The sequence below is a fragment of the Oncorhynchus nerka genome, linkage group LG9b, assembly GCF_034236695.1.
Source record: "Oncorhynchus nerka isolate Pitt River linkage group LG9b, Oner_Uvic_2.0, whole genome shotgun sequence".
Classification (NCBI taxonomy): Eukaryota; Metazoa; Chordata; class Actinopteri; order Salmoniformes; family Salmonidae; genus Oncorhynchus; species Oncorhynchus nerka.
The window spans coordinates 53,528,128-53,545,311 of NC_088424.1; the positions used below are offsets into that span (position 1 = coordinate 53,528,128).

Sequence of the window (17,184 nt, forward strand, 5' to 3'; positions counted from 1 at the left end):
ATTACTATTATACTACTGTCATAGTACTGTTATTATTATTATTACTATTATACTACTGTCATAGTACTGTTATTACTATTATACTACTGTCATAGTACTGTTATTACTATTATACTACTGTCATAGTACTGTTATTATTATTATTACTATTATACTACTGTCATAGTACTGTTATTACTATTATACTATTATACTACTGTCATAGTACTGTTATTACTATTATACTATTATACTACTGTCATAGTACTGTTATTACTATTATACTACTGTCATAGTACTGTTGTTACTATTATACTACTGTCATAGTACTGTTATTACTATTATACTACTGTCATAGTACTGTTATTACTATTATACTACTGTCATAGTACTGTTATTACTATTATACTACTGTCATAGTACTGTTATTACTATTATACTACTGTTATTACTATTATACTACTGTTACTATTATTATTATACTACTGTCATAGTACTGTTATTACTATTATACTACTGTCATAGTACTGTTATTATTATTATACTACTGTTATTACTATTATTACTATTATACTACTGTTATTACTATTATACTACTATACTACTGTCATCGTACTGTTATTACTATTATACTACTGTTATTACTATTATACTACTGTCATAGTACTGTTATTACTATTATACTACTGTCATAGTACTGTTATTACTATTATACTACTGTCATAGTACTGTTATTACTATTATACTACTGTTATTACTATTATACTACTGTTATTACTATTATACTACTGTCATAGTACTGTTATTAGTATTATACTACTGTCATAGTACTGTCATTACTATTATACTACTGTCATAGTACTGTCATAGTACTGTTATTACTATTATACTACTGTCATAGTACTGTTATTACTATTATACTACTATAGTACTGTTATTACTATTATACTACTATAGTACTGTTATTACTATTGTCATAGTGGTATTACTACTGTCATAGTACTGTTATTACTACTGTCATAGTGGTATTACTACTGTCATAGTACTGTTATTACTACTGTCATAGTGGTATTACTACGGTCATAGTACTGTTGTTACTACGGTCATAGTGGTATTACTACGGTCATAGTACTGTTATTATTATTATACTACTGTCATAGTACTGTTATTATTATTATTACTATTATACTACTGTCATAGTACTGTTATTACTATTATACTACTGTCATAGTACTGTTATTACTATTATACTACTGTCATAGTACTGTTATTATTATTATTACTATTATACTACTGTCATAGTACTGTTATTACTATTATACTATTATACTACTGTCATAGTACTGTTATTACTATTATACTATTATACTACTGTCATAGTACTGTTATTACTATTATACTACTGTCATAGTACTGTTGTTACTATTATACTACTGTCATAGTACTGTTATTACTATTATACTACTGTCATAGTACTGTTATTACTATTATACTACTGTCATAGTACTGTTATTACTATTATTCTACTGTCATAGTACTGTTATTACTATTATACTACTGTTATTACTATTATACTACTATTATACTACTGTTACTATTATTATTATACTACTGTCATAGTACTGTTATTACTATTATACTACTGTCATAGTACTGTTATTATTATTATACTACTGTTATTACTATTATTACTATTATACTACTGTTATTACTATTATACTACTATACTACTGTCATCGTACTGTTATTACTATTATACTACTGTTATTACTATTATACTACTGTCATAGTACTGTTATTACTATTATACTACTGTCATAGTACTGTTATTACTATTATACTACTGTCATAGTACTGTTATTACTATTATACTACTGTTATTACTATTATACTACTGTCATAGTACTGTTATTACTATTATACTACTGTTATTACTATTATACTACTGTCATAGTACTGTTATTAGTATTATACTACTGTCATAGTACTGTCATTACTATTATACTACTGTCATAGTACTGTCATAGTACTGTTATTACTATTATACTACTGTCATAGTACTGTTATTACTATTATACTACTATAGTACTGTTATTACTATTATACTACTATAGTACTGTTATTACTATTATACTACTATAGTACTGTTATTACTATTATACTACTGTCATAGTACTGTTATTACTATTATACTACTGTCATAGTACTGTCATTACTATTATACTACTGTCATAGTACTGTCATAGTACTGTTATTACTATTATACTACTGTCATAGTACTGTTGTTACTACTGTCATAGTACTGTTATTACTACGGTCATAGTGGTATTACTACGGTCATAGTACTGTTATTACTACTGTCATAGTACTGTTATTACTACTGTCATAGTGGTATTACTACGGTCATAGTACTGTTATTACTACTGTCATAGTACTGTTATTACTACTGTCATAGTACTGTTATTACTACTGTCATAGTGGTATTACTACTGTCATAGTACTGTTATTACTACTGTCATAGTGGTATTACTACGGTCATAGTGGTATTACTACGGTCATAGTACTGTTATTACTACTGTCATAGTACTGTTATTACTACTGTCATAGTACTGTTATTACTACTGTCAGTGGTATTACTACTGTTATAGTACTGTTATTACTACTGTCATAGTGGTATTACTACGGTCATAGTACTGTTGTTACTACGGTCATAGTGGTATTACTACGGTCATAGTACTGTTATTACTACGGTCATAGTGGTATTACTACGGTCATAGTACTGTTATTACTACTGTCATAGTGGTATTACTACTGTCATAGTACTGTTATTACTACTGTCATAGTGGTATTACTACGGTCATAGTACTGTTGTTACTACGGTCATAGTGGTATTACTACGGTCATAGTACTGTTATTACTACGGTCATAGTACTGTTATTACTACTGTCATAGTGGTATTACTACTGTCATAGTGGTATTACTACTGTCATAGTGGTATTACTACGGTCATAGTACTGTTGTTACTACGGTCATAGTGGTATTACTACGGTCATAGTACTGTTATTACTACGGTCATAGTACTGTTGTTACTACGGTCATAGTGGTATTACTACGGTCATAGTACTGTTATTACTACTGTCATAGTGGTATTACTACTGTCATAGTACTGTTATTACTACTGTCATAGTGGTATTACTACGGTCATAGTACTGTTATTACTACTGTCATAGTGGTATTACTACTGTCATAGTACTGTTATTACTACTGTCATAGTGGTATTACTACGGTCATAGTACTGTTGTTACTACGGTCATAGTGGTATTACTACGGTCATAGTACTGTTATTACTACTGTCATAGTACTGTTATTACTACTGTCATAGTACTGTTATTACTACTGTCATAGTACTGTTATTACTACTGTCATAGTGGTATTACTACTGTCATAGTACTGTTATTACTACTGTCATAGTGGTATTACTACTGTCATAGTACTGTTATTACTACTGTCATAGTACTGTTATTACTACTTTCATAGTGGTATTACTACGGTCATAGTACTGTTATTACTACGGTCATAGTGGTATTACTACGGTCATAGTACTGTTATTACTACGGTCACAGTACTGTTATTACTACTGTCATAGTGGTATTACTACTGTCATAGTACTGTTATTACTACTGTCATAGTGGTATTACTACGGTCATAGTACTGTTGTTACTACGGTCATAGTGGTATTACTACGGTCATAGTACTGTTATTACTACGGTCATAGTACTGTTGTTACTACGGTCATAGTGGTATTACTACGGTCATAGTACTGTTATTACTACTGTCATAGTGGTATTACTACTGTCATAGTACTGTTATTACTACTGTCATAGTGGTATTACTACGGTCATAGTACTGTTATTACTACTGTCATAGTGGTATTACTACTGTCATAGTACTGTTATTACTACTGTCATAGTGGTATTACTACGGTCATAGTACTGTTGTTACTACGGTCATAGTGGTATTACTACGGTCATAGTACTGTTATTACTACTGTCATAGTACTGTTATTACTACTGTCATAGTACTGTTATTACTACTGTCATAGTACTGTTATTACTACTGTCATAGTACTGTTATTACTACTGTCATAGTGGTATTACTACTGTCATAGTACTGTTATTACTACTGTCATAGTGGTATTACTACTGTCATAGTACTGTTATTACTACTGTCATAGTACTGTTATTACTACTTTCATAGTGGTATTACTACGGTCATAGTACTGTTATTACTACTGTCATAGTACTGGTATTACTACTGTCATAGTACTGGTATTACTACTGTCATAGTACTGTTACTGTCATAGTACTGGTATTACTACTGTCATAGTATTGTTACTGTCAGTACTGTTGTTACTACTGTCATAGTACTGGTATTACTACGGTCATAGTACTGTTATTACTACTGTCATAGTGCTGTTATTACTACTGTCATAGTACTGTTGTTACTACTGTCATAGTGGTATTACTACGGTCATAGTACTGTTATTACTGTCATAGTACTGTTATTACTACTGTCATAGTGGTATTACTACGGTCATAGTGGTATTACTACGGTCATAGTACTGTTATTACTACTGTCATAGTGGTATTACTACGGTCATAGTGGTATTACTACGGTCGTAGTACTGTTATTACTACTGTCATAGTACTGTTATTACTACTGTCATAGTACTGTTATTACTACTGTCATAGTGGTATTACTACTGTCATAGTACTGTTATTACTACTGTCAGTACTGGTATTACTACTGTCATAGTACTGTTATTACTACTGTCATAGTGGTATTACTACGGTCATAGTACTGTTGTTACTACTGTCATAGTACTGTTGTTACTACTGTCATAGTGGTATTACTACGGTCATAGTACTGTTATTACTACTGTCATAGTGGTATTACTACGGTCATAGTACTGTTATTACTACTGTCATAGTGGTATTACTACTGTCATAGTACTGTTATTACTACTGTCATAGTGGTATTACTACGGTCATAGTACTGTTGTTACTACGGTCATAGTGGTATTACTACGGTCATAGTACTGTTATTACTACTGTCATAGTACTGTTATTACTACTGTCATAGTACTGTTATTACTACTGTCATAGTGGTATTACTACTGTCATAGTACTGTTATTACTACTGTCATAGTGGTATTACTACTGTCATAGTACTGTTATTACTACTGTCATAATACTGTTATTACTACTTTCATAGTGGTATTACTACGGTCATAGTACTGTTATTACTACTGTCATAGTACTGGTATTACTACTGTCATAGTACTGGTATTACTACTGTCATAGTACTGGTATTACTACTGTCATAGTACTGTTACTGTCATAGTACTGGTATTACTACTGTCATAGTATTGTTACTGTCAGTACTGTTGTTACTACTGTCATAGTACTGGTATTACTACGGTCATAGTACTGTTATTACTACTGTCATAGTGCTGTTATTACTACTGTCATAGTACTGTTGTTACTACTGTCAGTGGTATTACTACGGTCATAGTACTGTTATTACTGTCATAGTACTGTTATTACTACTGTCATAGTGGTATTACTACGGTCATAGTGGTATTACTACGGTCATAGTACTGTTATTACTACTGTCATAGTGGTATTACTACGGTCGTAGTACTGTTATTACTACGGTCGTAGTACTGTTATTACTACTGTCATAGTACTGTTATTACTACTGTCATAGTACTGTTATTACTACTGTCATAGTGGTATTACTACTGTCATAGTACTGTTATTACTACTGTCAGTACTGGTATTACTACTGTCAGTACTGTTATTACTACTGTCATAGTACTGTTGTTACTGTCATAGTACTGTTTTTACTACTGTCATAGTACTGTTATTACTACTGTCATAGTACTGTTATTACTACTGTCATAGTACTGTTATTACTACTGTCATAGTACTGTTATTACTACTGTCATAGTACTGTTGTTACTACTGTCATAGTACTGTTGTTACTACTGTCATAGTACTGTTGTTACTACTGTCATAGTACTGTTATTACTACTGTCATAGTACTGTTGTTACTACTGTCATAGTACTGTTATAGTACTGTCATAGTACTGTTGTTACTACTGTCATAGTACTGTTATAGTACTGTCATAGTACTGTTATTACTACTGTCATAGTACTGTTATAGTACTGGTATTACTACGGTCATTGTACTGTTATTACTACTGTCATAGTACTGTTATTACTACTGTCATAGTACTGTTATTACTATTATACTACTGTTATTACTATTATACTACTGTCATAGTACTGTTATTACTATTATACTACTGTCATAGTACTGTTATTACTATTATACTACTGTCATAGTACTGTTATTACTATTATACTACTGTTATTACTATTATACTACTGTCATAGTACTGTTATTACTATTATACTACTGTTATTACTATTATACTACTGTCATAGTACTGTTATTAGTATTATACTACTGTCATAGTACTGTCATTACTATTATACTACTGTCATAGTACTGTTATTACTATTATACTACTGTCATAGTACTGTTATTACTATTATACTACTATAGTACTGTTATTACTATTATACTACTATAGTACTGTTATTACTATTATACTACTATAGTACTGTTATTACTATTATACTACTGTCATAGTACTGTTATTACTATTATACTACTGTCATAGTACTGTCATTACTATTATACTACTGTCATAGTACTGTCATAGTACTGTTATTACTATTATACTACTGTCATAGTACTGTTGTTACTACTGTCATAGTACTGTTATTACTACGGTCATAGTGGTATTACTACGGTCATAGTACTGTTATTACTACTGTCATAGTACTGTTATTACTACTGTCATAGTGGTATTACTACGGTCATAGTACTGTTATTACTACTGTCATAGTACTGTTATTACTACTGTCATAGTACTGTTATTACTACTGTCATAGTGGTATTACTACTGTCATAGTACTGTTATTACTACTGTCATAGTGGTATTACTACGGTCATAGTGGTATTACTACGGTCATAGTACTGTTATTACTACTGTCATAGTACTGTTATTACTACTGTCATAGTACTGTTATTACTACTGTCAGTGGTATTACTACTGTTATAGTACTGTTATTACTACTGTCATAGTGGTATTACTACGGTCATAGTACTGTTGTTACTACGGTCATAGTGGTATTACTACGGTCATAGTACTGTTATTACTACGGTCATAGTGGTATTACTACGGTCATAGTACTGTTATTACTACTGTCATAGTGGTATTACTACTGTCATAGTACTGTTATTACTACTGTCATAGTGGTATTACTACGGTCATAGTACTGTTGTTACTACGGTCATAGTGGTATTACTACGGTCATAGTACTGTTATTACTACGGTCATAGTACTGTTATTACTACTGTCATAGTGGTATTACTACTGTCATAGTGGTATTACTACTGTCATAGTGGTATTACTACGGTCATAGTACTGTTGTTACTACGGTCATAGTGGTATTACTACGGTCATAGTACTGTTATTACTACGGTCATAGTACTGTTGTTACTACGGTCATAGTGGTATTACTACGGTCATAGTACTGTTATTACTACTGTCATAGTGGTATTACTACTGTCATAGTACTGTTATTACTACTGTCATAGTGGTATTACTACGGTCATAGTACTGTTATTACTACTGTCATAGTGGTATTACTACTGTCATAGTACTGTTATTACTACTGTCATAGTGGTATTACTACGGTCATAGTACTGTTGTTACTACGGTCATAGTGGTATTACTACGGTCATAGTACTGTTATTACTACTGTCATAGTACTGTTATTACTACTGTCATAGTACTGTTATTACTACTGTCATAGTACTGTTATTACTACTGTCATAGTGGTATTACTACTGTCATAGTACTGTTATTACTACTGTCATAGTGGTATTACTACTGTCATAGTACTGTTATTACTACTGTCATAGTACTGTTATTACTACTTTCATAGTGGTATTACTACGGTCATAGTACTGTTATTACTACGGTCATAGTGGTATTACTACGGTCATAGTACTGTTATTACTACGGTCACAGTACTGTTATTACTACTGTCATAGTGGTATTACTACTGTCATAGTACTGTTATTACTACTGTCATAGTGGTATTACTACGGTCATAGTACTGTTGTTACTACGGTCATAGTGGTATTACTACGGTCATAGTACTGTTATTACTACGGTCATAGTACTGTTGTTACTACGGTCATAGTGGTATTACTACGGTCATAGTACTGTTATTACTACTGTCATAGTGGTATTACTACTGTCATAGTACTGTTATTACTACTGTCATAGTGGTATTACTACGGTCATAGTACTGTTATTACTACTGTCATAGTGGTATTACTACTGTCATAGTACTGTTATTACTACTGTCATAGTGGTATTACTACGGTCATAGTACTGTTGTTACTACGGTCATAGTGGTATTACTACGGTCATAGTACTGTTATTACTACTGTCATAGTACTGTTATTACTACTGTCATAGTACTGTTATTACTACTGTCATAGTACTGTTATTACTACTGTCATAGTACTGTTATTACTACTGTCATAGTGGTATTACTACTGTCATAGTACTGTTATTACTACTGTCATAGTGGTATTACTACTGTCATAGTACTGTTATTACTACTGTCATAGTACTGTTATTACTACTTTCATAGTGGTATTACTACGGTCATAGTACTGTTATTACTACTGTCATAGTACTGGTATTACTACTGTCATAGTACTGGTATTACTACTGTCATAGTACTGTTACTGTCATAGTACTGGTATTACTACTGTCATAGTATTGTTACTGTCAGTACTGTTGTTACTACTGTCATAGTACTGGTATTACTACGGTCATAGTACTGTTATTACTACTGTCATAGTGCTGTTATTACTACTGTCATAGTACTGTTGTTACTACTGTCATAGTGGTATTACTACGGTCATAGTACTGTTATTACTGTCATAGTACTGTTATTACTACTGTCATAGTGGTATTACTACGGTCATAGTGGTATTACTACGGTCATAGTACTGTTATTACTACTGTCATAGTGGTATTACTACGGTCATAGTGGTATTACTACGGTCGTAGTACTGTTATTACTACTGTCATAGTACTGTTATTACTACTGTCATAGTACTGTTATTACTACTGTCATAGTGGTATTACTACTGTCATAGTACTGTTATTACTACTGTCAGTACTGGTATTACTACTGTCATAGTACTGTTATTACTACTGTCATAGTGGTATTACTACGGTCATAGTACTGTTGTTACTACTGTCATAGTACTGTTGTTACTACTGTCATAGTGGTATTACTACGGTCATAGTACTGTTATTACTACTGTCATAGTGGTATTACTACGGTCATAGTACTGTTATTACTACTGTCATAGTGGTATTACTACTGTCATAGTACTGTTATTACTACTGTCATAGTGGTATTACTACGGTCATAGTACTGTTGTTACTACGGTCATAGTGGTATTACTACGGTCATAGTACTGTTATTACTACTGTCATAGTACTGTTATTACTACTGTCATAGTACTGTTATTACTACTGTCATAGTGGTATTACTACTGTCATAGTACTGTTATTACTACTGTCATAGTGGTATTACTACTGTCATAGTACTGTTATTACTACTGTCATAATACTGTTATTACTACTTTCATAGTGGTATTACTACGGTCATAGTACTGTTATTACTACTGTCATAGTACTGGTATTACTACTGTCATAGTACTGGTATTACTACTGTCATAGTACTGGTATTACTACTGTCATAGTACTGTTACTGTCATAGTACTGGTATTACTACTGTCATAGTATTGTTACTGTCAGTACTGTTGTTACTACTGTCATAGTACTGGTATTACTACGGTCATAGTACTGTTATTACTACTGTCATAGTGCTGTTATTACTACTGTCATAGTACTGTTGTTACTACTGTCAGTGGTATTACTACGGTCATAGTACTGTTATTACTGTCATAGTACTGTTATTACTACTGTCATAGTGGTATTACTACGGTCATAGTGGTATTACTACGGTCATAGTACTGTTATTACTACTGTCATAGTGGTATTACTACGGTCGTAGTACTGTTATTACTACGGTCGTAGTACTGTTATTACTACTGTCATAGTACTGTTATTACTACTGTCATAGTACTGTTATTACTACTGTCATAGTGGTATTACTACTGTCATAGTACTGTTATTACTACTGTCAGTACTGGTATTACTACTGTCAGTACTGTTATTACTACTGTCATAGTACTGTTGTTACTGTCATAGTACTGTTTTTACTACTGTCATAGTACTGTTATTACTACTGTCATAGTACTGTTATTACTACTGTCATAGTACTGTTATTACTACTGTCATAGTACTGTTATTACTACTGTCATAGTACTGTTGTTACTACTGTCATAGTACTGTTGTTACTACTGTCATAGTACTGTTATTACTACTGTCATAGTACTGTTGTTACTACTGTCATAGTACTGTTATAGTACTGTCATAGTACTGTTGTTACTACTGTCATAGTACTGTTATAGTACTGTCATAGTACTGTTATAGTACTGGTATTACTACGGTCATTGTACTGTTATTACTACTGTCATAGTACTGTTATTACTACTGTCATAGTACTGTTATTACTACTGTCAGTACTGTTATTACTACTGTCATAGTACTGTTATTACTACTGTCATAGTACTGTTATTACTACTGTCATAGTACTGTTATAGTACTGGTATTACTACGGTCATAGTGGTATTACTACAGTCATAGTACTGTTATTACTACTGTCATAGTACTGTTATAGTACTGGTATTACTACTGTCATAGTACTGTATTATCACATTTCAGTCTCGATGGAGCTGGGAAACTGCCCACTGGATACGCTGTTATAGAGGGACACCCTGACCTCAGGTACTACTACAGTACTACTATGGTAATACTAGGACTGATATTACTACTACTGTTATAGAGGGACACCCTGACCTCAGGTACTACTACAGTACTACTACGGTAATACTAGGACTGATACTACTGTTATAGAGGTACATCCTGAGCTACTACTATATTACTACTGTACTGCTACTACTCCTATACTTCTGCAGTACCACTAGTCTGACCCCTGTCCTCCCTGTGTCTGTCCGTCCCCCTGCAGGTTGTTGTCTATGACCCAGGAGCATGGCAGAGTAGAGCCTCTCTCAGGACAACTGGACTACAGCAGATACCCCCTGGGAACACTGCTGACTATTATACCTTACCATGTGAGTACTCATCCCCTACTGCATTAGTACTCATCCCTGACTCATCCCCTACTGCATTAGTACTCATCCCCTATTCAGTCATCCCCTACTGCATTAGTACTCATCCCTGACTCATCCCCTATTCAGTCATCCCCTACTGCATTAGTACTCATTTACTCATCCCCTACCGCATTAGTACTCATCCCTGACTCATCCCCTATTCAGTCATCCCCTACTGCATTAGTACTCATTTACTCATCCCCTACCGTATTAGTACTCATCCCTGACTCATCCCTATTCAGTCATCCCCTACCGCATTAGTACTCATCCCCTATTCAGTCATCCCCTACTGCATTTGTACTCATCCCTTACTCCTCCCCTATTCAGTCATCCCCTACCGCATTAGTACTCATCCCTGACTCATCCCCTATTCAGTCATCCCCTACTGCATTAGTACTCATCCCCTACTGCATTTGTACTCATCCCTTACTCCTCCCCTATTCAGTCATCCCCTACCGCATTAGTACTCATCCCTGACTCATCCCCTATTCAGTCATCCCCTACCGCATTAGTACTCATCCCCTATTCAGTCATCCCCTACCACATTAGTACTCATCCCTGACTCATCCCCTACTCAGTCATCCCCTACCGCATTAGTACTCATCCCTTACTCATCCCCTATTCAGTCATCCCCTACTGCATTAGTACTCATTTACTCATCCCCTACTCAGTCATCCCCTACCGCATTAGTACTCATCCCTTACTCATCCCCTATTCAGTCATCCCCTACCACATTAGTACTCATCCCTTACTCATCCCCTATTCAGTCATCCCCTACCACATTAGTACTCATCCCTGACTCATCCCCTACTCAGTCATCCCCTACCGCATTAGTACTCATCCCTGACTCGTCCCCTATTCAGTCATCCCCTACTGCATTAGTACTCATCCCTGACTCGTCCCCTATTCAGTCATCCCCTACTGCATTAGTACTCATCCCTGACTCGTCCCCTATTCAGTCATCCCCTACTGCATTAGTACTCATCCCTGACTCGTCCCCTATTCAGTCATCCCCTACTGCATTAGTACTCATCCCTTACTCCTCCCCTATTCAGTCATCCCCTACCACATTAGTACTCATCCCTTACCCACTCTCATCCCCTACCACGTTAGTATCTTTAAGTTGTCATTGTACACTACCTGTTCTGCATGTCAGAGGTCTAATAGAGGTGTGTTCATCCAGGCTTGTGCAACAGCCATGATGCATTCTGTGTACTACGTCCACTCTGGAGGTCGGCTGGTGGGAAAGTGGACACCCACACGCGGCTGGTGATCAAAGGAGCATCATGGGAAATGTAGTACTGTGTGGGTGTGTAGTCCTGGAGGGAATCAGCCTGAGCAAAGAGCTGGACAGAATCACTAATCACCTTGAAGCTCAAATTACTTATTATGTGATGTTGGGAAATGTCCTTCCTATCTTTCGTGATGTCATGGTTTCTACTGTTGTCCGTCCTGCATTGGGGCGGCACTATACAGCCGTCACTGACACTAAACCATGTTTTACACTAATAAATTAACCACTTTCCTTAAACCTTTTGTATTCTCCAAAACTGGATGGTCATTGTTAGTAATAGCAAATATACACTGTACAAAACATTAGGAACACCTGCTCCTTCCATGACAGACTGACCAGGTGAAAGACATGATCCCTTATTGATGTCACTTGTTAAATCCTCTTCTATCAGTGTAGATGAAGGGGAGGAGACGGGTTAAATAAGGATTTAAGCCTTGAGATGATTCTGTGTGCCATTGAGGGAGAATTGGCAAAACAAAAGATTGAAGTGCCTTTGAACCACAGCAGACTGGTGATTGGAGGACGCCTCATAATGGCTGGAACGGCATGAAAACCACGTGTTTGATACCTTTCCCCTCTAGCCATTACCACGAGCCTCCCCAGTTCTAGGCGCACCAGTTTGAGTCAAGAACTGCAATGCTGCTGGGTTTTTCACGCTCAACAGTTTCCGGTGTGTATCCAGAATGGTCCACCACCCAAAGGACATCCAGCCAACTTGACACAACTGTGGGGAAGCATTGGAGTCGACATGGACCAGCATCCCTGTGGAGTCCATGTCCTGATGAATGGAGGCTGGCATGAGGACAAAAGTTAGTGCAACTCAATATTAGGAAGGTGTTCTTAATGTTTTGTACACTCCGTGTGTGTTTTCCCCTAATGTTATGTTAGTTCTGGGCTCCCAAGTGGCACAGCAGTCTAAGGCACTGTATCTCAGTGCTAGAGGCATCACTACAGACACCCTGGTTCGATTCCAGGCTGTATCACTACCGGCTGTGATTGGGAGTCCCATAAGGCGGCGTACAATTGGCCCAGCATCGTCTAGGCCGTCATTGTAAATATGAATGTGTTCTTAACAGACTTGACTAGTTAAATTTAAATAAAAATAGTTGATTAATTTGTTTGGTATTCATGTTCTTGGTTGGTCCGCCATGATTGACAGTCGAAAGCCTTGGCCAGATCGATGAAGACGGCTGCACAGAACTGTCTTTTATCGATGGCGGTTATGATGTCGTTTAGGACCTTGAACGTGGCTGAGGTGCACCCATGACCAGCTCAGAAACCCGGATTCCACAGCGGAGAAGGTACGGTGAGATACGAAATGTTCAGTGATCTGTTTATTAACTTGGCTTTTGAAGACTTTAGAAAGACAGAGCAGGATGGATATAGGTCTGGAACAGTTTGGGTCTAGAGGCAGGATGGATATAGGTCTGTAACAGTTTGGGTCTAGAGGCAGGGCAGGATGGATATAGGTCTGTAACAGTTTGGGTCTAGAGGCAGGGCAGGATGGATATAGGTCTGTAACAGTTTGGGTCTAGAGGCAGGGCAGGATGGATATAGGTCTGTAACAGTTTGGGTCTAGAGGCAGGGCAGGATGGATATAGGTCTGTAACAGTTTGGGTCTAGAGGCAGGATGGATATAGATCTGTAACAGTTTGGGTCTAGAGGCAGGATGGATATAGGTCTGTAACAGTTTGGGTCTAGAGGCAGAGCAGGATGGATATAGGTCTGTAACAGTTTGGGTCTAGAGGCAGGGCAGGATGGATATAGGTCTGTAACAGTTTGGGTCTAGAGGCAGGGCAGGATGGATATAGGTCTATAACAGTTTGGGTCTAGAGGCAGGGCAGGGCAGGATGGATGTAGGTCTGTAACAGTTTGGGTCTAGAGGCAGGGCAGGGTAGGATGGATGTAGGTCTATAACAGTTTGGGTCTAGAGGCAGGGCAGGGCAGGATGGATGTAGGTCTGTAACAGTTTGGGTCTAGAGGCAGAGCAGGATGGATATAGGTCTGTAACAGTTTGGGTCTAGAGGCAGGATGGATATAGATCTGTAACAGTTTGGGTCTAGAGGCAGGATGGATATAGGTCTGTAACAGTTTGGGTCTAGAGGCAGAGCAGGATGGATATAGGTCTGTAACAGTTTGGGTCTAGAGGCAGGGCAGGATGGATATAGGTCTATAACAGTTTGGGTCTAGAGGCAGGGCAGGATGGATATAGGTCTATAACAGTTTGGGTCTAGAGGCAGGGCAGGGCAGGATGGATGTAGGTCTGTAACAGTTTGGGTCTAGAGGCAGGGCAGGGTAGGATGGATGTAGGTCTATAACAGTTTGGGTCTAGAGGCAGGGCAGGGCAGGATGGATGTAGGTCTGTAACAGTTTGGGTCTAGAGGCAGAGCAGGATGGATATAGGTCTGTAACAGTTTGGGTCTAGAGGCAGGATGGATATAGGTCTGTAACAGTTTGGGTCTAGAGGCAGGATGGATATAGGTCTGTAACAGTTTGGGTCTAGAGGCAGGATGGATATAGATCTGTAACAGTTTGGGTCTAGAGGCAGGATGGATATAGGTCTGTAACAGTTTGGGTCTAGAGGCAGAGCAGGATGGATATAGGTCTGTAACAGTTTGGGTCTAGAGGCAGGGCAGGATGGATATAGGTCTATAACAGTTTGGGTCTAGAGGCAGGGCAGGATGGATATAGGTCTGTAACAGTTTGGGTCTAGAGGCAGGATGGATATAGATCTGTAACAGTTTGGGGAGGCAGGATGGATATAGGTCTGTAACAGTTTGGGTCTAGAGGCAGAGCAGGATGGATATAGGTCTGTAACAGTTTGGGTCTAGAGGCAGGGCAGGATGGATATAGGTCTATAACAGTTTGGGTCTAGAGGCAGGGCAGGATGGATTAGGTCTATAACAGTTTGGGTCTAGAGGCAGGGCAGGATGGATATAGGTCTATAACAGTTTGGGTCTAGAGGCAGGGCAGGGCAGGATGGATATAGGTCTATAACAGTTTGGGTCTAGAGGCAGGGCAGGGCAGGATGGATATAGGTCTGTAACAGTTTGGGTCTAGAGGCAGAGCAGGATGGATATAGGTCTATAACAGTTTGGGTCTAGAGGCAGGGCAGGATGGATATAGGTCTGTAACAGTTTGGGTCTAGAGGCAGGGCAGGATGGATATAGGTCTGTAACAGTTTGGGTCTAGAGGCAGGGCAGGATGGATATAGGTCTGTAACAGTTTGGGTCTAGAGGCAGGGCAGGATGGATATAGGTCTGTAACAGTTAGGGTCTAGAGGCAGGGCAGGATGGATATAGGTCTGTAACAGTTTGGGTCTAGAGGCAGGGCAGGGCAGGATGGATATAGGTCTGTAACAGTTTGGGTCTAGAGGCAGGGCAGGATGGATATAGGTCTGTAACAGTTTGGGTCTAGAGGCAGAGCAGGATGGATATAGGTCTGTAACAGTTTGGGTCTAGAGGCAGGGCAGGATGGATATAGATCTGTAACAGTTTGGGTCTAGAGGCAGGATGGATATAGGTCTGTAACAGTTTGGGTCTAGAGGCAGGGCAGGATGGATATAGATCTGTAACAGTTTGGGTCTAGAGGCAGGACAGGGCAGGATGGATATAGATCTGTAACAGTTTGGGTCTAGAGGCAGGGCAGGATGGATATAGGTCTGTAACAGTTTGGGTCTAGAGGCAGGGCAGGGCAGGATGGATATAGGTCTGTAACAGTTTGGGTCTAGAGGCAGGGCAGGATGGATATAGATCTGTAACAGTTTGGGTCTAGAGGCAGGGCAGGATGGATATAGGTCTGTAACAGTTTGGGTCTAGAGGCAGGGCAGGATGGATATAGGTCTGTAGCAGTTTGGGTCTAGAGGCAGGGCAGGATGGATATAGGTCTATAACAGTTTGGGTCTAGAGACAGGGCAGGATGGATATAGGTCTGTAACAGTTTGGGTCTAGAGGCAGGGCAGGATGGATATAGGTCTGTAACAGTTTGGGTCTAGAGGCAGGGCAGGATGGATATAGGTCTGTAACAGTTTGGGTCTAGAGGCAGGGCAGGATGGATATAGGTCTGTAACAGTTTGGGTCTAGAGGCAGGGCAGGGCAGGATGGATATAGGTCTGTAACAGTTTGGGTCTAGAGGCAGGGCAGGATGGATATAGGTCTGTAACAGTTTGGGTCTAGAGGCAGGGCAGGATGGATATAGGTCTGTAACAGTTTGGGTCTAGAGGCAGGGCAGGGCAGGATGGATATAGGTCTGTAACAGTTTGGGTCTAGAGGCAGGGCAGGATGGATATAGGTCTGTAACAGTTTGGGTCTAGAGGCAGGGCAGGATGGATATAGGTCTATAACAGTTTGGGTCTAGAGGCAGGGCAGGATGGATATAGGTCTGTAACAGTTTGGGTCTAGAGGCAGGGCAGGGTAGGATGGATATAGATCTGTAACAGTTTG

General features: G+C 37.6%; 1 protein-coding gene across 1 annotated transcript in view; it reads left to right on the plus strand.

The window, feature by feature from the left end:
* The window catches only part of zgc:162816 (uncharacterized protein LOC571260 homolog), a 43,560-nt gene extending 29,704 nt beyond the window's left edge, over positions 1–13,856 (plus strand). The window contains exons 8-10 of the mRNA XM_065013856.1: positions 11,000–11,062; positions 11,304–11,409; positions 12,632–13,856. Of these exons, the coding sequence (XP_064869928.1) occupies positions 11,000–11,062; positions 11,304–11,409; positions 12,632–12,721 (259 nt within the window). The 3' untranslated portion in view covers positions 12,722–13,856. The remainder of the gene's footprint in view (positions 1–10,999; positions 11,063–11,303; positions 11,410–12,631) is intronic.
* Positions 13,857–17,184: the final 3,328 nt, after the last annotated feature.